The 27,960-nt window shown below is 42.3% G+C and overlaps 1 protein-coding gene across 4 annotated transcripts; it reads right to left on the reverse strand.

Moving 5' to 3' along the window:
• Positions 1–5: 5 nt before the first annotated feature.
• On the reverse strand, positions 6–27,180 carry LOC112669890 (interleukin 18 receptor accessory protein). Of its 4 annotated transcripts, none has more exons than XM_025463437.3 (10): positions 26,981–27,180; positions 24,571–24,889; positions 24,288–24,474; positions 16,769–16,919; positions 11,926–11,991; positions 10,154–10,277; positions 8,152–8,303; positions 6,879–7,016; positions 4,032–4,205; positions 6–202 (listed from the first exon to the last, which is right to left on the reverse strand). In XM_025463437.3, the coding sequence occupies exons 1-10, from the start codon at positions 27,051–27,053 to the stop codon at positions 21–23; spliced, it is 1,566 nt and encodes a 521-aa protein (XP_025319222.1). In that variant the 5' UTR covers positions 27,054–27,180; the 3' UTR covers positions 6–20. The 4 variants fall into 4 exon arrangements, with proteins under 4 accessions (XP_025319222.1, XP_048971354.1, XP_025319205.1 ...); XM_049115397.1 differs by lacking the exon at positions 6–202 and adding an exon at positions 2,539–3,342 and having other exon boundaries at positions 24,288–24,360; positions 26,981–27,178; XM_025463420.3 differs by lacking the exon at positions 6–202 and adding an exon at positions 2,539–3,342 and having other exon boundaries at positions 26,981–27,178.
• Positions 27,181–27,960: the final 780 nt, after the last annotated feature.

The raw sequence follows: 27,960 nt of genomic DNA on the forward strand, positions 1-27,960 counted from the left end.
AACTGCTTGTATGTCTACACCTAAATGGTAAAAAGACAGAGAGTCCCAAAAAGGACAATCAAAAGAGGTTTGCCACACTCTCTAGGGACCACAGCTTCTTGTATTAAAGTGAACAGTTCCCCTTCCACAGAGATGCAGGCTCCTAAGGGCCCTCTTGCCTCAGCTTTTGCAGAATTACATAGGGGCCAGAAAGTAAAAGAACCTAGAAAGGAAAAAAAATAGGAGAGTGTTAGGAAACCCCTTTCCCAGTCTTTAAGGTAAATGAGAGGGCTTCTTCTGGAATCCTCTGTCATTACTAACATCTACTTCTGAATTTCAGACTGTGTTGAGTCCAAGCCAAGGGATATCAGAGGAAAATAAAATCATGAAACTTTGAATTCTTGTCCTCTTTAACCATTCTGCTCTGATTTACCTTCAAAATCTTCAAACTGATTCTCTAAGCATTTTATTCAGATTTTATAGCTGCAGTGAGTGTGAGAGACAGTATACTTATTCCTTCTTACCTGGAATTGTGATCTGGAAATAATATAGATAGAAAATGTAGCTATTAAAACCCAGAAGACACCAGGATGGTGTGAAATTTGCCTGAGGTGTCATCTAGAATTAGTAAGGAGTACTCTCCAGTGTGTATTAGAGGTAGAGTGACATCATCCAAACTAGGACACATTTTCAGAGTAAGATTTATAGTTGGACAACAAATCAGAAACTGGAATATATGGTCACCATATCTAGAAAATGGAGTGGGAAATGTAAACACTTTTCTTATTGTAGTGCACTGAGTTCAACTGTTTGGTTACCATTAGTTTCTTATATACAGAAAAATTTGTTTCAGCTGCCCAGTTTGTTTGGATTGATTTGCATGTAAGAAATGTAAATCAACCCTTGTTCTAAATGCTAATTTTTCATCTTCTATGTATCTAATAACCTGGAAAAAGTATAAAGTATATTCCATAAATGTCAGCTTAGAGAGTTCCCCCCCTCCCTTTTTTTTTTTTTTTTTTTTTTGAGTAGGTACACACCTGAGGCTGAGTTTGAATTTCTCTGAAGCTAAGAACAAAACTCTGGACCACTGGATAGATCAGTTTTAGCAAAATTTATTTTAGGATAAAATAAACCTGGGTAAACTGGCCCAAAAGAGGTTTCTGAGTCTTAGATCTGAGAGAGAAGCTGGCAGGAAAACCAGGGGTTCTGGCCATCACCATGGCACAAGGACACAATGACAGTGTGGATTCTTCCCCACTGAGACCCTACAATGAGCCTTCCCACAAGAAACTTCCTCCAGGAATAATTTATACCTTTTAACTCATCTTTAACTTCATCACTGAAATTCCCAACAAGGATGTTGCTTGGTGCCAAAGCCGCAGTGGTTTTTATGATGTGGGAGCCTCTGTGGAAAAAGAGTTCAGAGCATTTCATACAGGCTCCAAGCGGTGGCTAGATGATGCTCGATGACTTCTGTCCATCCTGAACTGGGATCACGCTCATATGGTGAACGTGACACATTATAGTCAAATGAGTCCAGAAAGTTGCTTGTCTTATTGCTCAAATGCATCATTCCACTCAGACAGGGATGACAGAGTGTGAAGATTTTACATTCCTATGTGACCAGAACATTAACTACAGATTGAACTCTCCTAAGGAGGACACACGAGAATGAGATCCATCTAGTCTATCAGAAACTACGACTGGGTGCTCTAGCATAGCACCCTGTCACTTGGGACTCACCTGGGATCAGTAGGTCAGGAAGCATGTGCAAGGAGTGCCAGCCTCGCCGGGCAAAGGGCTCAGACCAGAAAGTTCTGTTCAAGCTCCATTCTTGCTGCCTTTTGACCAACGTATGCATTTATTTCCTGAACTCTTAATCTGGGCTGCTAACTCCTGCGACTGCCTTTCTACTTTATAAGTAAATACTCGGCCATTCCTTGTCTCCTCATTGGCCTGATCTTTTTTTTGTTTTTGTTTTTGTTTTTTTTTTAAGATTTTATTTGTTTATTCACATGAGAGATAGAGAGAGAGAGAAAGGCAGAGACAGGTAGAGGGAGAAGCGGGCTCCCTGCGGGGATCCTGATGCGGGACTCGATTCCAGGACCCCGGGATCATGACCTGAGCCAAAGGCAGAGGCTTATCCTCTGAGCCACCCAGGCGCCCCAGGTCTGATCATTTTGACCTGCTTGTACCTACTTCCCGTGGCCCAGGGTAAGGTTGTGTACTTCATGCTCTGCCCAATGGCCAAGGGGATAGGAGGGGCTGAAGTTAGCCTTACATTGCTCCCCTAGCCTTGTGTCCAGCACAGGGCTGTGCCTCAACCCCCCACCCCTGGAAGGGCTCTTTCCTCTATTTCATCTGCTCAGAGGGGGCACTTCCCTCAGGGACAGAGTAGAGACTGATGGAGGTTCCCTGGTTCCCCCTGGTTCCCCCGTGGTTTCTGCCTTTCGCACTTGTTTTCTGTACTCCAGAGTTAATGGGTGAACACGGATGGAATAAAACTAGGTGTTTCTTTCTTTCTGAGGAGCTTTAGGCAAAGTTTAAATCATTCACTTCTAACAAAGTAATATTTATTTGATTGCAAATATATATATATATATACACATATATAAATTTATACGTATAATACATAACAGACATGAGAGCAGAGCAACAGAGCAAAAGTGGCTGTATCTGCCCATTCTGCTCAGACCACTTGGAAAGTCTCTGGGGCACTGTGTGCTGAACGCATGCAAGCATCTAGAGAATTTACTCTCCCTCTGCCCACAGAATATCAGAGGCTTTAACCAGAGGTTCATTATCATTCTGGGGCCTGTCAGACTTGCTCAGGGTCGACAAAGCCCTCCCCATCTTGTATCAGCTGGATCCGTGCTGTGTGTTCTTTCCACTGACATCTCTACTCCCCAGGGATGGGAAGGAGGTGGCTCAGGGTCTGTCCGCTTGACCATTCTCTAGGCTGGGAGCTCCTCCCAGTGGTTTCTGTTTTACTGAGTCATTTCCAGTGAAAAACTTTGGAGATACTTCCGAGATGGTTCCACCTGAGTCCTTTAGAGCTTTTCACTGGCATGTGGTAGCGCATCTGAGTCCAGAACCGGGAATTGGGAGGGACTGACTTTAAGTTTCTCCAAGTGACTGTGGGCAAAACCCGGAGAGCTTTCTTCACAAGATGAGGTAGAGACTCTGGCTCTTGGAAGGAGCAGAACTTAATTAGAATTAGTTTCAGTGTTTTATCATCCAAGGCAAGATTCACTGCTGCTTGTAGTTCAAAGATACTGGGTCCATTAACATAGTTGGGGCTCAAGATAAATATTCCTCTTCTACTTTTCTTAATAATGTTCACAATATCCTCTGCATACACTGGAAATAAAGAATTCAATTAACTGTTATTGCTAAATCTGGGGTCTTAATAACCCCGAATGTCCCAGATCGACCCAGATTGTTCCTTGCAAAGGCACTTGTAGGGAAGGAGGGAAGGAAGCATGGTTTACTATGTCACTTTTGCTGCATCAACTCTACTGACAGTTGAAGACAGACTCTAGTGTCCGGTGATTCTCAACTTTCCATTCCTCTCTTTGTGTTCTCTGTCCTCAAGCTGTCCTTTTTCCTTTAGGAGCAAAGCTAGTTGGCATAGTTAGGAATAACAGGGGGACACAAGATGTCCCAGGCTCCATGGTGGGGTGCCTGGGGCAGAGGGAGGGGGGAACTGAATGAGATCTGTACCTCTGATGAGTGGCCAGGGTTGTGCCCCACCTGACCCAATGTTGAGGGTTGTGGCCAGCAGAGTCCTACAAAGCCAGGGGACCATCTGTTTCGAATGACAGAGATAATTTCCTACAGAGGAACCAGGAGCTATATCTTTGATTGGGAAGGCCTGCTACATGTTCTGGAACACATGTCCTTCTGTGCCGTGGCCCAACATAGTCTAAGCTCATGAAACTTTCCAGAAGATGTGTATCCCAACAGAAGGAATGACACCAAAGCCCACAGAGCACTTTTATTCAACTTTTCTCTTTGTTCTATATCTTCTCTTGGCACCCAGGACCTACCTCCTCCTGGGGCCACATCTCTGTCGAGCAAACACAAGTTGTATCCGTACTTATTTTCCAGAACTTCAGGGAACAGATTCAGAGCCAAGTATTCCTCACTTAAAGATGAAGTAGCCTCATTCTCAAAGGAGCTCCATTTCGCATAGGATATGAAAGCATCAAATACCTTTTTGTCTGAGGAAGAGAAACGATTAAAAAAACAGTCAACCATTTACATGTTTCTCACTATCGTGATGTATCTACATATGCTTGCATCCTATGATGTATGGGCAAGAATTAAGTGTTGAGCTCCTTATTGAACTGATTTAACAATAAAACACAGCAGCTGTGTCCATTTTATTTTATTTACTTTTTATTTTTGTGTCCATTTTAAAATCACACTGCTGAGTAGTATCGACTGTCTAACCAGATTCGAATTCTAATTTATGACACACTGCTGCCTTTTCACTGAGTTCAGATCAAACAGCTGTGGCTTCTGTGATTAAATCACAGGGATGAAGGAGGTGGGGGGGGAATTCCTCTGAGTTTTCTTTGCACTGTGCTGTTGCTATCTCATGAGTTACACATCCTAAAGGAGTCTGTTCCATCTAAGCATGGTAATATCCAGCAAGCAAAGCACTGCCAGGACCCAGCAACTTGCACAGGAGACAGCTGACGGCACATGTACCTATATTAGAAATCCTCGTGTGTAAAATGATGTAATAATAACTCCCCAGTGGACTGTTTCCAGGGTTGGGTGATATGTATATAAAGTGCTTGGTGTCTGGCTCACAGCAGGCACAAGATAAATATCTTTTTCCCCTGCTTTCTAGATGGGAAATCATATTTATAAAATTCGTTTCGGGATATTTGCAAAGTCTCACATGCTTCCTTCCATTGAGTGGATTATTGCGAATGCACATCGAGTACTGGGATGTGTTATGTAGCTAACTAACCAAGAAAGGTAGAGAATCTCAAAAGTTAACTTATGGGCTTTGGAATCTGGACATGCCTGGTTCAGATTCCAGTCCTCTGCACCATGGCGGGCAAATAGCAGTGTTACAAGATAGCAAACAATAGCCCAGGTGGCTGATGCTTGCTTAACATGGACATAAGGAGAGGCCTTAGTGGATGAAAATGCCAGCAATAGAAAAAGAAGGAGAGGGGAGGTCCAGGAGATGAGAAAAGGGGGATGCCAAAAAACCGAGGCCCAGGGGGCTCATCTGCAAAGCTCCTCATTGCCCAGGTGGGAAGGAGGAGGAGGCTCCTGGGCCATGGTGGGCATGGAAGGTCTGTGTGGTTTAAATGTGTGACACACCCCCTCATCACCTCCATTCCTTCCAAATCCTGTGAAACTCCAACGAGCTTGGGTTTTTCTCTAACTGGAAGCATTACATTTCTTTGGTAATAAAATTAGTGGGAATGGGAGTATTAGGTCCTTCTCAACTCCGACAGTCTATGTACGTCTAAGATTGTGGATATATCACATTTATGTCCAAGGAAACAGACATTTTGCTGTAAAACCTTAGATTGGCCACAGAGGGTGCTAAATCTCCATACTTTAAAACCAGGCACTGCCTCCTCATCAGCCACTGTGTAAAGTAAAAAGGGAAAGTACAGATTTAAAAATTTCATGATCAACTCTTCTGTACAAGCTCTAGAATCTTAAGACAAGCAGCATTTTAGTAAAAATATACATATATGTCATCCAGGGGAATGAAGAAGACATTGGTTAAGTAGCTTGCTCAATTCAAAAAAGCTAAAAAGCTAATTTAAGGAAATAAACCAAAAAAACCAAAAACACAAAAAACCCAACACTCTTAGCTTCAGGATTTCTTGCATGAATTCTCAATAATTAGTCTAAAGAAAGGTACGATTGATACATCTCTTTACCTGTCCTCTTCCTGGAAATCTGACAGCTCCTCACTGCGTTCCTGGTGTGGGGCAAGCCCTGGTATAGGAAGTGATTTTCCCCAGAATCCAGCAAAAGGGATCCTGCCCTTTCCAAGCAAGAGAATCACTCACTAAAACTGCAAACCTTCTAATCTTAGAGACCTCCAGGGCTAGGAAAGCATGCGAACAGCTCTTCTATTCTAAAGAAGCAAACACTAATCAGTATGATCCTGTCTCCTGTGGAAGTGGACAGATAATTCCATTTATTGTAATAGTACTTGGGTTTTATAGAGTTTCACACTCTTCGAACATTGACACCATCTTCAAAACCCTCATTTTATACGTGAGGCTAACTGAGGTAATAGCTAATGGGGGCTCTAAGCCAAACCACCTGAGTCCAAATCCTTGATTCTAACACCATCCTGCAGTCCAATTTTGGGCACAAGACTTCATGTCCCTCTGCCTGGCTTGCAGGATTGCTGTGACAGTTCTCCTAGCTAATACACCTGACTTGCATGCCCTCAGCACTCAAGAGGTAATAATAGTTGGCACCATCTACCGAGTGTTTACTACATGCTGTTCTCAATGATTAATATGTCTTAACTCAATGAGTGCTCATAGCATTCATTGTAATTGTGATTACAATCCCACTTCAAAGGAGAGGAAGCAAAGGCACAGAGATGTCAGGTCATTTGTCATATTGCATTAGGTTGGTGAGCAGAGAGATTATTTTCAAGCCCAACATGCTCTATCTACCATAATACCATTGGTCAGCAAGATTCCAGTAAGTGAACCGAAAAGCAGTTGTTTCTCCACCTGCTCCCAGCTCTCCCAGGTGTGAAGCCACCACATCTGGAAGAAGGTCTCAAAGCCAGAGGGCATGACTTTCTCCATTGGGGAACATCCATTTCTTGAGCTTCTCCCTCTAAGCCAGTTCTGAGTGGAAAAGCCAGAGGCAAGTTGAGGTCACCTTACCCCCGAGTGTCTCATCCTTGCTCTGGTAGGTTCGGTACAGCAGGACTATTTCAATCCAGTACATGTAGAGCAGAGCACCTGCCGTCAGCATGCCTGCCAGAGTCATGACGGTGCCAAGTAAGATGTATATGAACACCACTGGGGGAAACATGGTAGGCATGAGCAAATACAGAGACAGCTTTCCTGGGACAAGAGCACATTCCGGCCAATGCTGTGGGCTGGCCCAGCACCTTTTCTGACTCTATTATTTTATCAAAATCACTGCTCTTGGAAGCTTTCTTTCCTCTTGAATCTGGAAACACATGCGATTACATCTTGGGGCAACTGTCTTACAATGAATTGGAGACAATTCACGGGAATGGGCTATTCCTGATTGAGGTGGCCAGGGAAACTGGTCATGGCCACTCTCATTATTTTCCCCCCATAAACCTCCACACCACCCATTTGGATCCCTCTCATTGCATATTAGAAATTATTTTCATGCACTATCATCACTACTAAAGTCTAAACTTCCTGAGGCCAGGAGCTACGTGTGGCTTGGTTTCACACCCTCCGTGGCACCTAACACACGAGCCCTTCCACACACCTCTGCTGATGGGAGCCCCATTACAGAGCAGCCACTATGGCCAAGCACAGATTCTGTCTAACGTAAGCCTCACCAGGATTCAAAACTTGCTTGTCCTTGGAATCATTTATTAATTGAATGAATGAATGATATCAACTTCATCATTGAGTATCTTCTTAAAGAAATTTCAAACCTTTTCTTTACCAGGCATTTCCACTGCAGTTTTAAAAGGCTGTGATCTGTGATATACACATACCACCCAGAGCAGTGAGCAAGATGACTCTTCTCTCCGTTCTCCAATACCCAATCATCACATTCTCTGGATGGAGAAGCAAGGAAAAGAAAACCCTAAAAGGGATCTAGGTCCTAACACAATACCTGTTGCACAGGACATGCCCTTTAGGTATTTGTAGAATGAATAAATGAGTAAGTGAATGAATGAATGAATGAATGAATGACAGGTTTTTCCAACAAGCCTCAATACACAGGGTATTAGTTAAGAGGACCAGTTCTGGATAACTGATATGAAACTTACTAGTGATGTGTCCCTGGTCATAGTATTAAATGGCTTCATATGAGCAAAATGCATAGTGTCCAGCATGCAGCAAATATTAATTGCTATCATCACTGTCACAAATCTCTAGGAAAATTCCCCTTCTCTCAGATAAAAGCAGTTGTGTGCATGGTGTGGCAACCTTCCAGGCTTACCTCCTTTCTTTTCTTTCAGTTGGATGGACTGGGTAGTGTTCCCGATGGAGTTCTGGGCAAAGCAAATAAACTTCTTGCGAAGATCCCTCTGAGTAACTTCTTTCAAGTGGATAACGCGCTCATAGACTTCATCCTTTATGGTGTGCTTAACTCTAGGTCAGAAGGATGGATACCCTACTCATTCAGTAGCATAAACTGACCAACTCTTGCTGTATTTGGAATTCATACTAGCAGCCAACAGTTTCGGCTTTCAGAAGAGCTATGGGATCAAATAGTAGCAGAAAGTGCCAGAAGAGCATAATATTGACCATCTTGTGATGGGAGCTCATTTTTGATTATTGAATCTGCTGGGCATCATTTTACTCACTTAATCAGAATTTAATTTAGTGTGGGCCTCATCTGACCTCCATTACTCTGAGCACTCCCCTTGAAAACAGACAATAATGATAATTTAAGAATAATATTGAATACTGACTCATTTCCACAAAGGGCTTATCACGTATCTGTGCTCACTCTTTTGAACACTAAATGTGGACAATTAAGTCTCCTTCATGCCTCACTTCACTGGAGCCCCCATAAGATAAGAATATGATCATCCTAACTTAACCAGCAACACAGACCAGGCACAAGAGGTGGGTGACAGCCTAAGGTCACTCTGCTTGGAAGTGGCACCCTGAGTCCTGGACCTAGGTCATTCTGCCCCACTCAGCAAGTTGTAAGAGTCAGTATTTATTCACAATATGAGTTTCTAAGGTTGCTGATTTATAGTCTGTCTTTACATTGAGGAATATTGTTTATATGGATGGTGTTTTTAGGCTGTGTTGCTTGGAGCCTACAATATCAACTCATATTCACTGAATGCTTCCTACTGGTCAGGAACTGTGATGAGTGTATCACCTCTACTGGAGCAGCTCCCTCAAGGGACCTTGTGAAGTAGATGTAAGCATCCATAGATTGCATGTGGTGGGATGGAGTCTTGCAGGGGTCAAGGGTCAAATTGCCAATAGGTGGGAAATAGATTCAAACTCAAGGGCTTGTGTGACCTCTCTTGAGTTAGAAGTCCTTGTTGGATTTTATTACTGTCATCAAAATTTGGTCTTTATTTTTTGCAGTGACATGTACTTTTCAAAATGACACTACACTTGTTCACTGAAATTGTTTTAAAAATCAGAAGCAAGTGCTTAATACATAGACTATTACCTTGGAGCACATTCTGGAAAAACAAGGGAGTCTATTTTTTAGCGATGGTCCTGACAGATTGGATCCAAACCCTCCCTTAATCCTTCCAGGGACCAGCATCTAGCTTCGTGAGGTATTGGATAGCTCTGAATAGCTGGAGTTTTCCTTTCTATTGAGCCAAACTATCTTCCCGGTAAATTCTGTCCACTAATGGGGGTCCTGAGTTCTAGAGGGTGACAAACTAAGTCTAGTTTCCGTAAAACATAATGGCTTCCAAGGATGTCAAGAAAGCTATCCCATGTCTGCATCTCCTTTTCCATTTGGATTGCTTCAACTATTCCTCACTTCTCATAGTTTTGGTCAGACGCATTATTGTGCGCTTTCCTCTGGATACATCCCAGGCTGTTAACATGTGGATCCCTGAACTCACCAGGGCTCTCAATGGATGGTACTGGGGAAAATGAGGAGGAGGGCATCCTTCGTTCCCCATTGGTTGGACGTGCTGCTTCTATTCAGGCTGCGTGGGTCGCTACGTCTGTCTGCCTGTCAGCTTGATGTTTCAAGCAGCCTCATCTAACTGTTGCTATAAACCGAACTTCACAACTTAAATATTTCATAATACGGCCTGGTCAGAAACTGCTGTTTAACATGAACTTGCCCTTTGTATTTCCGCGCTTTTCTAGTCACCACTAGGTGGCGCGAGTGGCCACTCCGTCAGCTGCACCTGTTGGCTCACCTCTGGGGGGCCGTTCTCGAGGTTTCCAAAGGTGAAAGCATTTAGGGTGGGCTGCGGAGCATAACAGTCTGCTGATTTCCTTCTTACCTGATGGTCTCGGGTGTTGGGACTTCACTCTCCTGGTCAGAATCTTTAACGTACCATTTCACTACAGGGTTAAAGTCCCTTTGGTGGCCAAATCGTGCCCTGCAGTTAAGAGTTAAAGGCTTTCCTAAAAATGAAGGCGACACAGAAAATAGGAAGGAAGTCCGTGAGAACGCTTTGTCCGGCGCAGGAGGAAGACTCCAACCACAGACCGCTCATTACTGCAATCACGTTGGCAGGTAAAAGAGATTGTCAAAAATAACCCAACATCTACCTGACTCTCATTTGGAAACAAGTAAGACCAAGTCTGTTCATCTCCAATGGGCAATACTTCTATCTCAAACCTGCGACTATATAGGCATAGCACGAAGAATTCTGATGGGGCTGAAGGATAGACCCCAGCAAAATGAGGAATCCCCTCAGTCACTGACTCCACAAAATGAGGAGTCACTGGTGATGGTGACTCACTCAACGCTGATGTTGAGTACAAGGTGCGTCATAAAGAACATTTTACTGCTCACCAATATTTGCATGTTCAAATAACATTGTCAGGTTACTGTAATGTAGTTTAAAGAAGGAATTGTTTAAATATTCAGCAGTTTCTTGAGCAAAGCACTACAGTTGGGAAGCATATTATTACACTTATCCTCTTTCTACTCATTTTTCCCATAAGGGGTATCCAGATACACTGCCTCAAACTCAAATTTTCACCTTGAAACGGTTAAAGACTCCATTCAAAAATCATCTGTGCGCCCTAATACTGTCCCCCTACCCTGTCATACTTTCAAATTCACTGAAACCATACGTGGCTCAGCTATGTTTGAATCATTAATTGTGTTTCTTTCCTCCTTCCTTGCATCCTTGTGATGCCGCTGGTTTTGCAGTCTATTTCCAGAATCAGGACACGCTAATACCGCCATCTAGCGGTATTTAACCATAGTCTCTATTTTTACATTTCTGTAATTAAAAATATTTTAGCATTTAAAAGAGCATTTATTTCACTGCAACAACCAGCATTGATTTTAAATAGAGCAGTTCTCATTTTACTGTGTGAGAAAGTGTAGATGTTATTGAGGTTGATAAAATACAAGGGGACCAGAGGAAAATCACTTTGCCCCTCCTACCCACAAGAAGACACACTTAGGAATATGAGTTACTTGAGCAGGAGATACAGTGTTCCTCCATAATTGTCTTAAAGGCCACACCAAATACCATGTTTGCGAGGATTCATGCTATTCAGATTGGTAATTTGGTTAAATTTACAGACTTAACCAATGGACCTAATACATATAACACCTGTTTCTGGGATGAGTAAGAAAGAATCTAAAATCTGTTGATCATGTCCAATCACTAGTCACCTAACATACAGTTTCCTACATTTCTCAGTGCATCCAGATGAGGCCAGTTTTCTTTCATCTATTTACATATTTAAAACTTGAAACTTAGAAAGAATAAGTAACTCTATCAGGTCACAAAGGTAGCCCGTGGCTCAACCACGATTCACACTTAATTCTATTTGACTTAAAATCCCAAGGCTCTTTGGGGCACCTGGGTGGTTCAGTGGTTGAGCGTCTGCCTTTGGCTCAGGTTGTGATCCTGGAATCCTGGGATTGAGTCCCACATCAGGCTCCCTGTGGGGAGCCTGCTTCTCCCTCTGCCTATGTCTCTCATAAATAATTTTTTAAAAAAATCCCAAGGCTCTTTTCCTTATATCACACTTAGAGCTGCTCCCAGAAGCACAGGTCATTCAACGGAGATAATACAATCCACCTTACCAAGTTCTACTTCCAGCACATCCTTGATGGGATCCAGAATATCTGGTTTGAGAGTAGTGTCTTTCACTAAAAGATGAAAATAGAAATTACTATTTGCACTGGGAAATCTGAAGGCCTGCTTGCTGAAGGTGTGTGCATCAAGTGGCACTTTGATCTAAATGCTTTGCAGATCCCCCTTCAACTTTGATTCGGATTCTATTAAGGCTGGGAACTTAGATTTCCGTGTGAGAAATGAACCTCCCCAAATGACCATGACATCAGGTCACGGGTGCTAACGAAATACCAGTAAATCCTGGTAAATCCTCATCCACCAGGGTGTGCTTTTACTTCCACACCAGCCCTGCTCAACCATCGCTGACCTGAGCCCCCCCGTTCCTGTCTTCTCCTACAAGATTATTTTTCGTACCATCTGGCTTCTTCTCCGGAAGAAGAACGCACCTGAGAAAATGCTCATATCACCTAGACTGGAGTCCACCTCCTCCATCACTAAGTACATGGTTTATTTCAAAATAAAGTTGAGTCGGGAACTCCATTACTCATTTATCCCTCAGCTTCCTGCCACAAACTGCCAAACTGGGGCTTTGTGGTCAAACTCTTCCTGACTATGTCCCATCTCTTGATAAGGGAAAATTCATCACCTCTGCTCTGGGCATGGTCCACTTACTTCTTGGGGACCTCCTTCCCTCAAATACTCCATCTCTCCCCCTGTATATTTGCCTCTTTCTCCTCTCTCACCTGCCCCATCTTCCCATTGGCTTCTTCCCATTGGTATTTATCCATGCTCAGTCTCTCCATCTTAAAACAGAGAAAAATCCCTGCACCCCATTTCCCTGTGGCACGCATTCTCCTTCCTTCCCAGGCAGATCCTTGAAACAGTGCTCTGTGCTCATCTCCATTCTCTCACTTCTTGTGGAGTTGGATTCCATCACTCCACAGAAACTGCTTTGACTAAAGTCCCCAGTGACCTTCTGGCACCTCAATCCACTGGGCACAACTGAGTTTTTCTTCAGCTTTATTTCTCAGCAGCATTGGACACTGCTGAGCACTGTCTCTGGGAACCCTCTCATCGTTTGGTTCCCTGCTTCTCTGCTCTCTAGTTCACCTTCTGCCTCTCTGCTGTTTCCAGGTGTGTGTCTGGGGGCTCTGCTTTTTGTGCTTCTCGTGAATATCAGTTCTCTCCCTTTTCTCTGCTGTGGTGCTGTTCACTCTTTAGGCCTCTTCCCTACAAAAGGTCTTGAACCTCGAAATGATCTCTCTCTCCTATGTCATCAATTTCACTTCCTCCCACTGGCACCCACTGGCTTATGTAAAGAATGACTGCCATCTGCACAAACCCAATGACCAGTTCTCAAACATCACCACTGAAGCAGAGTGTCACTCCCTCTGCCCCGACATTCTTTAGTCACTTGCCCTGGGACAGTTTTCCTCTCTTCTCACACCCCTGCTCCACCTCCTCTGGGGATTCCCTCCTTCCTTTCGACCTCTGCAAGTATTGCAATGCTCCAGGCCTCAGTTCCAGGCCTTCTTTCTATACTAACTCCCTAGGTGACCTCATTCAGTCTCTTTGCTTTAGATAATCATGTTGACCACCCTCAAATTTCATCTCCAGCCCTAACACCTCCAGACTGGTTTATCCAAATTCTTCCTTGCCATTGGGATTTGGATCACTGAAAGTCCTTTCAAACCTAATCCTTGGGGCACCTGGGTAGCTCCATGGTTGAGCATCTGCTTTTGGCTCGGGTCGTGATCCCGGAGTCCTGGGATCGAGTCCCACATAGGGATACCCACAGGGAGCCTGCTTCTCCCTCTGCCTATGTCTCTGCCTCTCTCTCTCATGATAAATAAAATCTTTAAAAACTCTAATCCTTAATTTCTTTTTAGATCCTCTTCTTTTTCAGCCTTTTCTTGCTTCATGAATTGGTGTCACCGTTTACCAACTTAACTAGGCCACAAAACAAAAGCATCCTTCGTTTCTCTCTCTACACATTAAATCCATCATCACGTTCTGTTGACGCACAAATAGCCATTTCTCATCACCTTTGCTAAGTCTGTGCAGTGAGCAATCAGGAGCATCTTTTTAGAATGTGCATCAAACCTGCTGCTCCCCCATTTGTGCCCTAGGTCAGCTCTTACCTATGCAATGCAATGCTTCCCTCCATCAGTACCTAACAGAATGTCTATCTAGTAGCTCAACCTAAAACCCAACTCTTTTCTCCTGGATCCCACCTCTTCCCTCTTCCTCACTGCCAATTCCCAAATCCTTTCAGATGTACCTCCTCTGTATTTATGGAGTCTGTCTGCTTCAGTGCATTCCCACTGCAACTCCTGGTTCAGGCCACCATCAGTCATTGCTCTCTCCATTCCTGCTCCCCCGAAACCCATTTTATACACAGCAGATGGAGTGATCTATCTCAAAGGCAAATCTATTCATGATGCTCTCCTGCTTAGAACCCTCAAAAGCTCCCCATTGCTCCTTAAATGAAGTTCAAACTCACTAAAACAGTGTGATGTCAGTCTTGTTTCCAGACACTCACTCTCAGTGGACCTTCTTTTTCTTCCCAGACTGTGTGTGCTCTCTCATCTCCGGGACATTGACTATGCTGTTCCCTCTGCCTGGAAAGGCATCTTGACCATCTTCATTGCTCTGGTCTGGGCTTGCCCCTCAGTTCTCACTTGGACATGGTGGGTCCAGGTGTGGGTTTGGTGGGCCTCCCATATGCCCCACTGCTTTCTCTCCACTCATTACAATGCATTGGGATAACCTGTGTGCCCCACAAAGTGGGAAGTTCTGAGCGGTCACAGAAAATGTCCAGACACTCATGCTTACAGCCTTAGCACCAAGCCCAGTGCCTGATACATATTAGATGTTCAACAAATATTTGTGTAAAAAATGAATATGTGAAAGGATGAAGGAGTGAATGAGGAAGACAGGAATGCTTGGTTGAGAGGATGCAACAGATATTGTAAGGCATACCTTGGAAGAAAGGGAAAACCAGATTCTGCCCCTGGTTTTGATGGGCTGAGTTATCATGCCTTGAGTGAAGAACAATCACACATCCCTTGGAGGGAGCAAATGGTACAAGTGGGGTACTTGCATTCTAACTTCTCCCCCAAGAAGCAATATAATATGAATGTAAATTACTGACATCCAGGAAGTAGGTAGAAGTGGTTAACTTGGTCTCAGTGTGTGTGTGTGTGTGTGTGTGTGCTTGTTTTTTAAAGATTTCATTCATTTATTCATGAGAGACACAGAGAGAGAGGCGGAGATATAGGCAGAGGGAGAAGCAGGCTTCCCAAAGGAAGCCCGATGTGGGACTCGATCCCAGGATCCCAGGATCAAGCCCTGAGCCAAAGGCAGATACTCAACCTCTGAGCCACCCAGGCATCCCGGCCTCAGCATGTTTAATGTAATTTGTACATTACACTAAAAGAAAAGGAGGTAAAAATAATCAATGTATTTACTATGAGCTGAGTCAACCATTCTGTAGCTATTTAATACAGAGTATGAATGACTGACTCAGTTGTGTTTTGGCAAAAGCCATGCTTAAATTAATTGCATTATACAATTTATTCATGTCGGCACTTGTTAATCTAGTAAGAATGACCCAGTGGAGAGACTAGGTCCCAGTGGAAAGACTAGGCAGGCCACAGAAGAATAAACCTAACAGACCAACAAACGTATAACAAGATATCAAACTTCATGGAAATTTAAATTGGGATTTATTTTTTTTAAAGGATTTTTTTTCTTTATTTATTTATGATAGTCACACAGAGAGAGAGAGAGAGAGAGAGAGACAGAGAGGCAGAGACACAGGCAGAGGGAGAAGCAGGCTCCATGCACCGGGAGCCCAACGCCAAAGGCAGGCGCCAAACCGCTGCGCCACCCAGGGATCCCTAAATTGGGATTTAAAAAGGGAGAGAGGGGGCAGCCCGGGTGGCTCAGCGGTTTAGCGCCGCTTTGGTTCAGGGCATGATCCTGGAGACCGGGAATCGAGTCCCACATCGGGCTCCTTGCATGGAGCCTGCTTCTCCCTTTGCCTGTGTCTCTACCTCTCTCTCTCCTCTCTCTCTGTCTCTCATGAATAAATAAATAAAATCTTAAAAAAAATAAAAAGGGAGAGAGAGAGAGAGAGAGAGAGATCTCACTTGACATCAATCAAAAAGTGTGACAACACCAAACATTATTTGGGAATAATGGGAATCTGCTCCTTGCTGAGGGTGGTGTAAATTGACAAAATGATACCTTAGAATAATAACATATATTTTTAACACAAAACATATTCTATAACATAAAACAATATTCTATTTTTTTAATGCCTACCTACATTTTTAGAAAAGCATAAAGATATAAATGGAAGAATGTATACAAGATTAGACTACAGCTGGGAAGGGAGGAAGCAGGAAAGGATAAAAGCATAGGTCTCAAGCTGTCCCTGCAATGTTTTGTTTCTTTACAGAAAAAGCAAGATTTTAAACATGTGGAAAAACATGAACATGTATTAAAGCTGGCAATAGGTTCATAGTGTCACTTACTGCTATGTATGAAATATTTAACATTATTTTTTAAACTTATTACAAAAATAAGCCAGGGATTGTCAATGCAGGAAAAACCCAACTTGTGACAATTTGAATATGATCCAAAACTAGGCCTTCTCTGGGGGCTGGAATCTAGGTTAATGGGAAAATTAATGTTTTCCCACATTTAAGGCTTCACATGACTACCAGTATATGATTATCTTTTTTTTTTCCCAAAAAAGTAAACCATTACTAAGCCAAAGGAAGTTAACTTTAATTGGGTAATGGGGCTTCAAATCCCAGATCTGGAAATGAAAATCTCACTTACCTATGGTTCTCACTTGAACAACAGCTCTGACTATCCATGAACTTGTATTATCCGACTGAGTGTAATCACATACATATGTGCCCTGGTTGGTTTCATAAACTTCATTCACTACAATTGGGTTGCTCCTTTCTTTAGGGAGTAGTTTTCCGTTCTAATCCAGGGGACAAGAAAAATAAGTAACTTTCCTTAACCAGAGATTTGTTATTAATATTCGTCACAACAACAGAAAAACTTCACAAATGAGAGCATCACCCACGCTATGAAGAGCTTCTGCTCAAAAACTGTATTTGTAAGATTCGCATTTGTTCATGAGAGGCGTTTTCAGATACAATTACATTATCTGTTAAGATCGAGGCACCAAATCTGACTAACCCACAAAGAGTTATTTAGCCTAGAATTTCTCAAAGCATGACTCAGGCCTCTGAGAACATTATAGAAAACTCATTTCCTTTAGTAGCTGATACCTCAATGAATTAAAAAAAAAATGTGTATTTACATTTGTGGAAATTGACATAATTTCTTGTGTAATGAGGCTAAGATAAAGTTTCTTCTCTAAATAAATTTAACTAAAAAAAGGTGAAATTTGAATTTAAAATATTAAGTTAATAACTAAACAGGAATACCTAGATATGACAAAGAATGACCGATGAGTGACAAACAATGAGCTCATGGTGGACCCAAACTAAGGTGAGAGCTAAACTGCAATTAGGAACATTTCTCTCTCTTACTTAGCATATCCATCAGGGATACTCTTCTAAGGTCTAACGTTCTCCCCCAGCTGAACTTGCCATTCTTTCCTGCTCTCATTCCCTGCTACTGCCCCTCCACCCACTTGCCACTCCCTAAATAACCATATTCTTTCTCCATCTATGTGTGTGTACATCTCTCCCACTACTTCCCCCAACTGGGTCGGCTGCAGCTCAGTCTTTAACTCCAACTCAGGAGGTAACTCTCATGGTGGGAGCAATCAGGCGCTCTCCCAGCAGAACCAGTTTCTCATGCTCCCAGACCTCTATGATTGCACATAGCCTTCTGATCATAATTTATGTGCACGGTTACCTCTTCCTCTATCGTTGTTGAGACAGCCTTTGTGCCAAGACACATCACTGCTCCTGGACACACTGGCAGGAATAAACAGAAGTCCCTCCAATCAAGACTGCAGAGTCATGACTGCTTTCTAGGATTGAGAGAGGGCTCAGTCGAAGAAGGCAGACCCCTGAGCAGTAAGCCAGAGTATGATGCACTTGGGCAGCCTTGTCTCTGTTCACAGGAAGCAGGGATGCTCCCTCTGGGCTAGTCAGAGCCTTGAGGAATATGTGAGAATCACTCCGTTGAAGCTGAGTGCCATCTTAGAAACCTTTGAAATGGAGCTTCTATATAGGAAATAAGGCCAAAAGGAAGAGGCTGATGCATGTAGATGGATCGGGTCTTTGTGTCTCTAGTACACAGCAGACAGGCCAGCAACAGTGAGCTCTTTGTAAATGATGAATGAATAAAGTATGTGTAATTGAAAGGTTTTGAAGCATAAGAGCCATGTAATCACCTTTGTATCACTAGGGGCTAGGACATAGTTGGGGCTAAATAAATATTTGTTAAATGGTGAAGTATCACTGTACCAATAATTCTGTAGCCCCTGACTTCCATGTAGCACATGGCCTTCCAATCTTCAACAAATAGCCCCCAGAGTATATGACTCTTACCACAGCAGTCAAAAACAAAGAGATAAGCAAAAAACAAAACAAAACAAAATCACAAAATAAGTACTTCTTATCTATACAGATTAAAAAATCCTTTCTCATGTACTATTTCATATGATTCACTCAAAGGATCCCCTGACTTGGATTGCACAGACTCTATGAGAAAACTGAGGTTCTGGAGTTTGTGTGTGGCTCTCTATCACAGAGCCAGTAACTGAGAGGACCGAGCATCCATGTGAATTTTTCTAACTCTTGAGTTTCATGTTCTCATTGAGGAATTTCCCTTCCACTTCACCTGCTAACTCAGAGGAACAGGGATTCCCCTACTCCAAGTCTCTGGTGTGGTTGTTGTGGCCCAAGAAGGGACTTCCAGTAGGTTGGCAAGGAACAGGTCAGAGAGCAGCAACGGCAGGCCGGAAGTAAAAAAAAAAAAGTGAGGCAGACCAGGTTAAATATCAATCAGCTGATCTCAGGGGTCAAGGACCTCTTAAAAGGATGGGTCAGGGCATGGGGTAAAAGTCAGAAATAAAACTCTAGAGAATACAAGAATCACATCCAAAGAGCAGAAATTGGAGCAGAGATGTGTCATGAATCACACAAGGAAGTGATGGGCTGCAGAGTCGTGGGCTGAGACCTCAGCTGTGCCACAGGGGGGATGGGTCAAATCAAAATTGCCCTGATTTTTTTTTTTTTCATAAAAAGCTAAGTATGAGGGCGCCTGGGTGGCTCAGTCAAGGGTCTGCCTTGGGCACAGGTCATGATCCCAGTATCCTAGGATCAAGCCCTGCATTGGGCTCCTTGCTCAGTGAGGAGTCTGCTTCTCTCTCTTCCTCTGCCCCTCCCTCCCTACTCCTGTGCTCTCTTGTTGTGTCTCTTTCTCTCTCTCAAATTAATAAATAAAATTTTAAAAAATGTAAAAAAATAAGCGTGACTTCATATGTATTATTAAGACTTAATAAGATGGAACTAAAAGGAAACATTGAAGAAAACATAAGGGAGAGGTAATTTGTGTCAAGAACGATGGGAGTCCCACTCCAGTAAGATGATAGCAAATGATTTCAGTAGGAAGGGAGGTGCTGATGGGGCTGTTTTGCTCAGCTGTGCCACACTCTTGAACAAAATACAGAAGGAGGAACATCTCAGAGTGAACCTGTATGACTTGTTTCAGTAAGTTCTAGACACAAGCGAAGCTTGCAGAAACAAGGAAGACAGTAAAACAGGACTTCTAAAGGAATGTGTAAAGCAAGAAGAGCACAGAAAATGTGTTCTAGTAGGAGCAGTTACTGAAATATTTCCAGCCAGTATCATCAAGCTCTAACACTACTGTCCAGTGCAGCCCCTCTCGGGAGTACAATACACACGGTGCTATTCTGTGGGGGTGGTGCTCCCCAGCATTGGACAACACAGTGGAGCTCCTACTGGGGCTTTTGCTACCTAGTCTGGGAGGACTCCCCGTATGGACATCTCCAGCCCTACCCTCCCTGATGGACTTGACATTTCCATGACTGTTTTAATCACTCATTATGTCCAGATCTGCATACCTGACCTCTTCTCATTCCTCATTGAATTAATGTCTACTTTCTCAACTTGCTAAATGTTGTGAATATATTTGAGCCAGAAAGACCCAAAACATGAGTCATCTCTTTTATGTCCCCCTGAAGTATTTTACCTTGTATTTTATTCTTGAAAATATCACTAACATCCACCAACTTCTTTCTGTTCCCACTGCTCATTCCCTGGATCAGGATTCACACTCATAAAGTTCAATCACATCAGCAGGGACCTCCAATAACCATATCACATAACCAATGTACAACCGTTGTGTTCAGCTCTAACCACACCTCTCAGGAACACTCTGGTCCTACCATGCTGAGCCACTCACCATTCACACGATGTGTCCTTCATGCTTCTGCTTCCATTGCCCATCTACCTTTTCCTGCACTTCAGTCTCTTGCCCTATCCATCAACTGACAGCATTGTACTTTTACATAAATTCTGTACTAATAATTATCTTCTAGGTGGAAAAGGGTACATTATGAAAAGTATCATGAAAAGCTAGATGTTCATCTCTAGCCAAAGTCTTGAATGGATTATTGGACAAATGGCTTATGAGCCCTTAAAAAAGTGGGTTAATATCAGCCAGCTTGCACTCACTACCAACATTCATGCCAGTCTTGTAATTTTCTCCCATGAGAAAATGAAGAGACCAGAGGCTCAGAGGAATATAGAAATATAATAGATGTTCTGGCTTCACTATAGTGAGTCATTTGGAAAATACTCTGATGATGTCTTTGTTAAATAAAAATAGATACATACGGGCTGAATGAGTCAACATTTAGGTGACTTTTTAAAGTTAATTGAACAGTAATACTTCCCAAGTTGTGGATTAAGGGACTGTATGTAACTAAAAGGATCATGCTAGAGTTAATAGATGAGTTGACTGGCTCAGTACCAGGCCATTCAAAATGTTTGCTAAGAATATCATGTCTGCATCTTATCTACAAGTCACACAAATATGAGAATGATGGCTAACATGGTGGATTTCAAAATCAAAATGCCAACCTTTTGATATGTTGAATGATGAGCTTAAACCATCAAATCAGAATTTAATAGGAATACATGTAAAATCATGAACATGGGTTACAATTCTACTCTGTTAGCACAAAGCTGAATTGGCCTGACTGCAGTTCTTGTGAAAAAGAAAAAAACAAACCCTACCTGCCAACTAAGAATGAATCAACCACATAAGGGACCTGTCCCAAAGCTAATGCAGTCGTAGACCACATTGATACACTGTTTAGAAGAAAGAAAAAAAAAATAGTTTCTCTGTTTTCACTATTAGTTAAGCAACATGTGGATTATAGCATTGAACAGATGTTAGGAGGTTGTGCAGGATTATGAGCACTCTGAGACTGCACAGTGAGAATCACCGAATGGGCCAGTATATTGACCTTGAAAATACTTTTCAGAAACCCAGTCAAAATAATCGGTACTTATTCCTTACTTGGAACCACATTGATTTTAGGTCTAGCCAGTCTCACCAACTCAGCAGTTCCCCATGTCACTAGGCTCAAGGGATGCCAGGCAGTACTAGTGACTATGAGAAGAGGAGGCCATAAAGGAACCGAGAAGGAGAAGTGGCAGGTCTGTGTGTGCACATTCCATGGAATGCAGGGCTCAAATGATGCAGCAGCTCCGTCATCATTGTGGCCAGTGAGTGTGGCCTATGAGTGAGATTGTCTTAAAGCACCAATGGAAAGATTACTCAGGGCACAAGTCTAACTGACAAGAGGTCACAGCAGTGTCACTGACACCTGTATCACCAACACCTGTATCTCAATGCCAACCCCACTGCCCTGTTATAATTTTGCCTACTTCCAAGATTTGCTTAGCCAGAGAACATAAAATGCCCTCTCGTTCAATGCAATTCTCATTTATTTAAGATGATGCCTGTTCAGCTAGTTTTTAATTATATTTTTAGAAATCAGCAAAATATAGAGAAAATGTTTCTTGAGTAAATAATAGATAATTCATTTTAATTCTGACTTCTTGGTCACTTAATAGTTCAGTGAAGAATCTCCAAGCCTACATTTTTTTGATGGGTCAATTAAAAATCTTTTGAAACCCCCAGAGCCTCGAGCCCCTGGATTTATCTCAGTGGCATATTCTGTACATCTGACGGGGGCATCCCTGGCCAGGAGTTTCATCTGAATTCAATAGCACCATGTTTTCATCTGCTCAGCCAGTGTTAGCATATGTCATCTCTTCTGAGGTGGCTCGGATGCGACCCACCCATCACCTGAGTGCCGGGGGTTTAGCATGAAGGCAAGGAGCCTCATGTCTTAGTTGCTGCCTAGTATCACCACTTCTAGTGATACACTCCTTCCATAAGGTCTGTGCGTGCGTGCCTGTGTATGTACGTGTGTGCACATGTGCGTGTATGCATGTGCACACATACATGCAATTAGGAAACATCACATGAATAATGACCTATCCAAATCTGCATCAGAAAGTACAATTTTGATAAGAGCCATAATCGTTCACCCACTTTTAGGACAGATGTCTATTCACTGCTAAGCACATCCTGATGTTGCAATTGAGACCCCAGAGATGTGAAATCGAGACCCCACAGACCTCCTTCTGTGAATGTCATACACCGTTAGGATTTTGTTTATAAGAGATACAGGCAGAAAACTGACAGCTATTGTGTGGCTTCTGTTTACCTGAAAATGAAAACTGCCTTCAGGGATACAATGATTGAAAATTTAAATGTGTTTTCATCTGAAATGACGGGGGAGTGGGGGGGGTGGCAAGCCTGCTTTACTGGCCTAGGAACAGCCGGCCCTGACATGGCTAGGAATCTGTCAGCCCAGATCACAAATACTTTTGAATCAAGAGAAGTTTTGTTCTTAAGAGAACTGAAAATAATGAACAGAACCATGGACTTTGCTGCCTAACCTCATTTTAGAGGTTATGAAATTTGTATGTTTCTTAAGTTAGGAGTTTATGGAGGCCAACATTTTTTTAGTGTCACTTTAAAATACAAATGTGAGACTTACAGCACATCACATCACTTGTTCTCTCTCTGTATATTAATTCTATAGTGGACATGATGACACCTGTCTACCCATTGTCAGCAGGTCTCAAGGGAACCAAGTGAGGATATATCTTCTCATACCCTGGTGCTTGTACCACCAGGACTCTCTGATTGCTGAGTCTTGGAGTGTGTAGAGCCACCAGATAAACATGGCCACTGGCATAACTGACCAGTGGCAATTTTGGGGACGCCTGGGTGGCTCAGTGGTTGAGCATCTACCTCTGGCTCAGTTCATGATCCCAGGGTCCTGGGATCGAGTCCCGCATCGGGCCCTCCACAGGGAACCTGCTCCTCCATCTGCCTGTCTCTGCCTCTCTGTGTCTCTCATGAATGAATGAATAAATAAATAATAATTTTAAAAAGATATTTTTATATTAACAAACATATGTTTTGAAGTCGAATTTAATGTTATACACAACTACTTAAGGCAAAGTTTTAGACTTTCAACAATTATTACAATTACAGGAGGCAATGGAAATTCTATTCTTTGTTTCTGCCACCACGAGGTCAACTACCAGGAGGCTATGTTGACATGGGGTTATGTGACATTTATGTATCTGTTAGCACTTGGAAAAATCGTGAGACACAATGGCAATAAGAATTGTTTTTGTCATGAAGCTTATTCACATGTGGTTCATAACTCAAAATCATTAGGAAACTTGCCTCTTCCTCATCCCTGCCCCTTTTTCCTCTTTATACTGTACTCCCTCCCCCCCACCCCAGTCTCACTTCTGCAAGGCACCTGTTACCTGGGCCATCTGCGTTTGCCATAACTGTCCTCCCAGATGTGCTCTCTTTGGAAAGCATTCCAGTCTCCTATTTTATTCAGAAACCCTCCAGGACTCACTTGTTTGTAGCTCCCTTCCCCATAGGAATGCCCATTGCTTTCCAAAGACAATAGGAAGGAACTTATCTGGTCTTCTGCATTGGCTGATGCTCATAAGTTTATGTCTTACCTCAGGTATAATACACTTGAATTTTAGAAATTTTGCTGGCATGGATGAAAAAGATGGTTCCCAGTGGTTACCTATGAGAGTGACCACTTTAGAAAGTTAGGTCTTCTCTGTAGGCACAAGGTCAGTATTTGCAAAGCTCTAGACCTCAGATCCTCAAACCCACGTTTCTATAAAGTGTCTATGGGTAGGTTACCATAAAAATGATACTTTATGGTAACTCCATAAAGCTCCAAAGCTGAGAAATCATTCTTTGGAGAAATCATTCTTACCTGGTACCAGGTCACCTCTGGACTTTGTGCATCACTTTGGCAGTTGAGGCTAGGGCAATTAATTTTGGCAATGCTACCAAAAAGAAGATATTGCTGTGATACAGAGTTATTTGGTATACAGGATAGATTTGTCTTAGGCTTAACTTCTAAGATGGTCTTGATACAACAGGCCTCATCCTGAGGGATCCTAGGAGAGTTAACAAAGGCCTATGAACATAGATGTTATATCCAGGTAATACAGGGCTTAGGAATGTTTTCGTATAAGAATGCATTTGGGACGTACCGGATCCTAGGTCTACAGATATATGACCCAGCATTACTTATTCCTGCGGTCAGAAAGCATAGGTTGCTCTTGTCCTGGGTGATGTGAGGAAAGTTGTTAGTTATTTCCCCTAATGAATCACCATTTTGAGTTTGTAGGTACCACTGGACATCAGATAGGTCCTCATGACCACTGCAGGGCAAGTTTTCAGAGCCTTGGGTTGGTAAGAGTTGACTTCTGTGGTGCAAAAGGGATTTCTGTAACTCTGTTAGGTCACAAAATAGGACAAACTCCTCACTCCTTGAAGAATATTCCCAGAGCAGTTTTTTGGTGAGGCAATCTGAAAACCACAAGGAACAAAGAGAAAGGGAGGCGCATTAGAAGACAAATCTCTCTCTTGGCAGTGAGTTTTTGTATATGACATCTAAAGCACAAGCAACCAAATAAAAAATATAAGCAAGTATTGGGTTCCTGGGTGGCTCAGTCAGTTAAGCGTCCGCCTTCAGCTCAGGTCATGATCTCAGGGTCCTCTTTCTCTCTCTCTCAAATAAATAAAATCTCAGAAAAAATAAACAAGCTGAACTACATCAAACTAAAAAGCTTATGCACAGCATAAGAAATGATCAACAGGGGGATCTCTGGGTGGCTCAGTGGTTTAGTGCCTGCCTTCAGCCCAGGGCATGATCCTAGATCCCGGGATCGAGTTCCATATCAGACTCCCTGCATGGAACCTGCTTCTCCCTCTGCCTGTGTCTCTGCCTCTCTCTCCTTCTCTCTCTCTCTCTCTCTCTCTTTCTCTCTGTCTCTCATGAATAAATAAATAAAATATTTTAAAAAAATAAATGATTAACAAAATGAAAAGATAACCTATAGAATGGAAAAAGTAAGCAAACCATGTATCTAATAAAATATGCCTGATTAACATCCAAATATAAAAAGAATACATACAACTCAAAAGCAAAACAAAAAAAAAAAGAACAAACAAAACCCCCAAATAAGCCACTTATAAATGGGAAATGAACCTGAATAAGCATTTTCCAAAGAACATATATAATTGACCAAGAGGTACGTGAAAACGTGCTCAACATCACTAGTCATGAGGGGACTGTAAATCAAAACCACAGTAAAATATCACCTCCTACCTGGTAGGTTGGCTTATCAACAAAAAGATAAGAGATAAGAAATGCTGGCAAGGGGGCGAAGAAAAGGGAACCCTTGAGTACTGTTGGGATCATAAATTGGTACATCCACTATGGAAAAGAGTAGAGTCTCCTTCAAAAAAATTAAAAATAGAACTACCATAAGATGCAGAAATTTCATTTCTGGGAATATACCTGAAGGAAATGAAAACAGTATGTCGAAGACACAGTCTGAACCTCTTTGTTCATAGTAGCGTTACTTACAATAATCAAGATACGGAAATAAGTGTTCATCAACAGATGAATGGATAAAGATGTATTACACATGCACACACACACACACATGAATATTATTTAGTGGTAAAAAAAAAAGGTAGAAATCTTGCCTTTTTCAACAACATAGATGGATCTTGGGGGCATTATACTAAATGAAATACGCCAGAGAGACCAACACCAGATGATGTCACTTACATGTAGTCTCAAAACAAAACAAAAATCAAACTTATAAATAAAAGAGATCAGATTTGTGGTTACCCGAGGCTGCATGAGAAGTGGGGGAATTGGATGAAGTGGTCAAAAGGCACACATTTCTAGTAATAAGATACATAAGTAAGGGGAACATACTGGAGAACACAGTGACTATAGTTAACACTGCTGTATGGTTGATCTGAAAGTTAAAAAAATGCGTTCTAAGGGTTCTCATCACAACTAACGAACAAGGAAGTTTCTTTTTTTCTTTTTTGGTAGCTACATGAGATCATGGATATTAACTAAACTCATTGTGCTAATCATTTCACTATACGCATAAGTCATTTTGCTATCTATCAAATTTGTGCAGTGCTGTATGTCACTTACATGTCAACAAAACTGGAGGAAATAAAGATCAAACTCTAACCTATGTTTATAAAGAGTACATGATTTAATGAGGAATTAAGCTCCCTTGTCTGTCTTCTTCACTGCTTCCATTTAGAAGGTCAGGCTCTAATGCCCTCCCAGTGGACTTGAGCTGGCTAGTAGCCGCAGCACTTAACTATTAAAGACGACTGAACCACTCCTCATTCCTCTTCAACTGCTCCCACTGAACACCTGGCTACCATAACTGGGCTCCTTATTGACGCTTGGTATCAGCTGAAAGCTGTTCACCCCAGTCATTTCTGTCTTCCTGCACCCATCTCAACAGCAGAAAGGAAATGCTCTGCATTAATAGGTCAAGCTGCTGATATATCAGACTATCTGTCACTTCAAATATTGACTTTAAGACTCACAGTGAACATGATAAGCGAAAACCCTACCTGAAGTAGTCATTCCTTTAATTTTCTCTCCTGTGACAAGCCAAAGAAAAATCCAGCCCAAAGAAAGCATCATTCTCCCTGGGTCCTGTCATCACTTCAGTGAGTCTGTTGCGTTGCCAGGCTGTGGTACCTCGTGTTTCAGAGCTCCTCCCTGAGAATCGTCTTCATTTCTGTAAGTCAAGAAATGAGAAATGAAGAAATCAGAACCAGTGACCAAAATGCAAGTCGCACAGGAAGCTTTGAAAGGGGCGGGTCCTACCCAAATGCCCACAATGATGTGTAGCAGTCTCTTTGCATGTGTCATTTCTTATACGTCTGAAGGAGGAAGAGTATCTCAAGCTCAAAGGAAACACTTGGACCTCTGCTCCATACCATATGTTCTTTTGGTGCCCTTTCTTCATGGAATTCTTCTTCTTCTTCTTCTTCTTTTTTTTTTTTTTATGTTATCACCTAGAATGTGTATTTCCATGAGTCATTTGAAAACTTAAATGAAACTTTTCCTGAAAAGGTGACCCATGTTAATTAAAAATGTCAGGATTCCACAGTTATGGAAGCCTCTGCTATGGCTCATATGTGTACAGCTTGAGAATGTCCACGTGTCTATCTTATTTACTAATTATTTGTGTTAACTGTTAGAGAATAGACTCTCTGTTCCGCAAATAAGAAAGAAAAGTTGTCACTGTCTTACTGTGTGTATCACTCTTCAGCTTGGTTGTAGGAATAAAGAATTTTACCTAAAAATCTGCCCTAAAACACTCTCATACTGGCCTGGGCTTTTTAAAGTTAAGATGGGATGGGGTTGGGAGGGGGTAAACAATCCTCTGAAATAGAAAAAGTGAGGGACAGGATCACCTGAAGAGAGGGAATGAGAACCTGATCTGTGTTCATGGTACTTTTGTCTCTCTTATCAATAGAGTGGCCAGTGGAATTTTCAAGCCATTTATAAAAGATGAGAGATAAGGACATTGGGTGGGTGTCTT

This window comes from Canis lupus, chromosome 10 (assembly GCF_003254725.2).
Source record: "Canis lupus dingo isolate Sandy chromosome 10, ASM325472v2, whole genome shotgun sequence".
Lineage (NCBI taxonomy): Eukaryota > Metazoa > Chordata > Mammalia > Carnivora > Canidae > Canis > Canis lupus.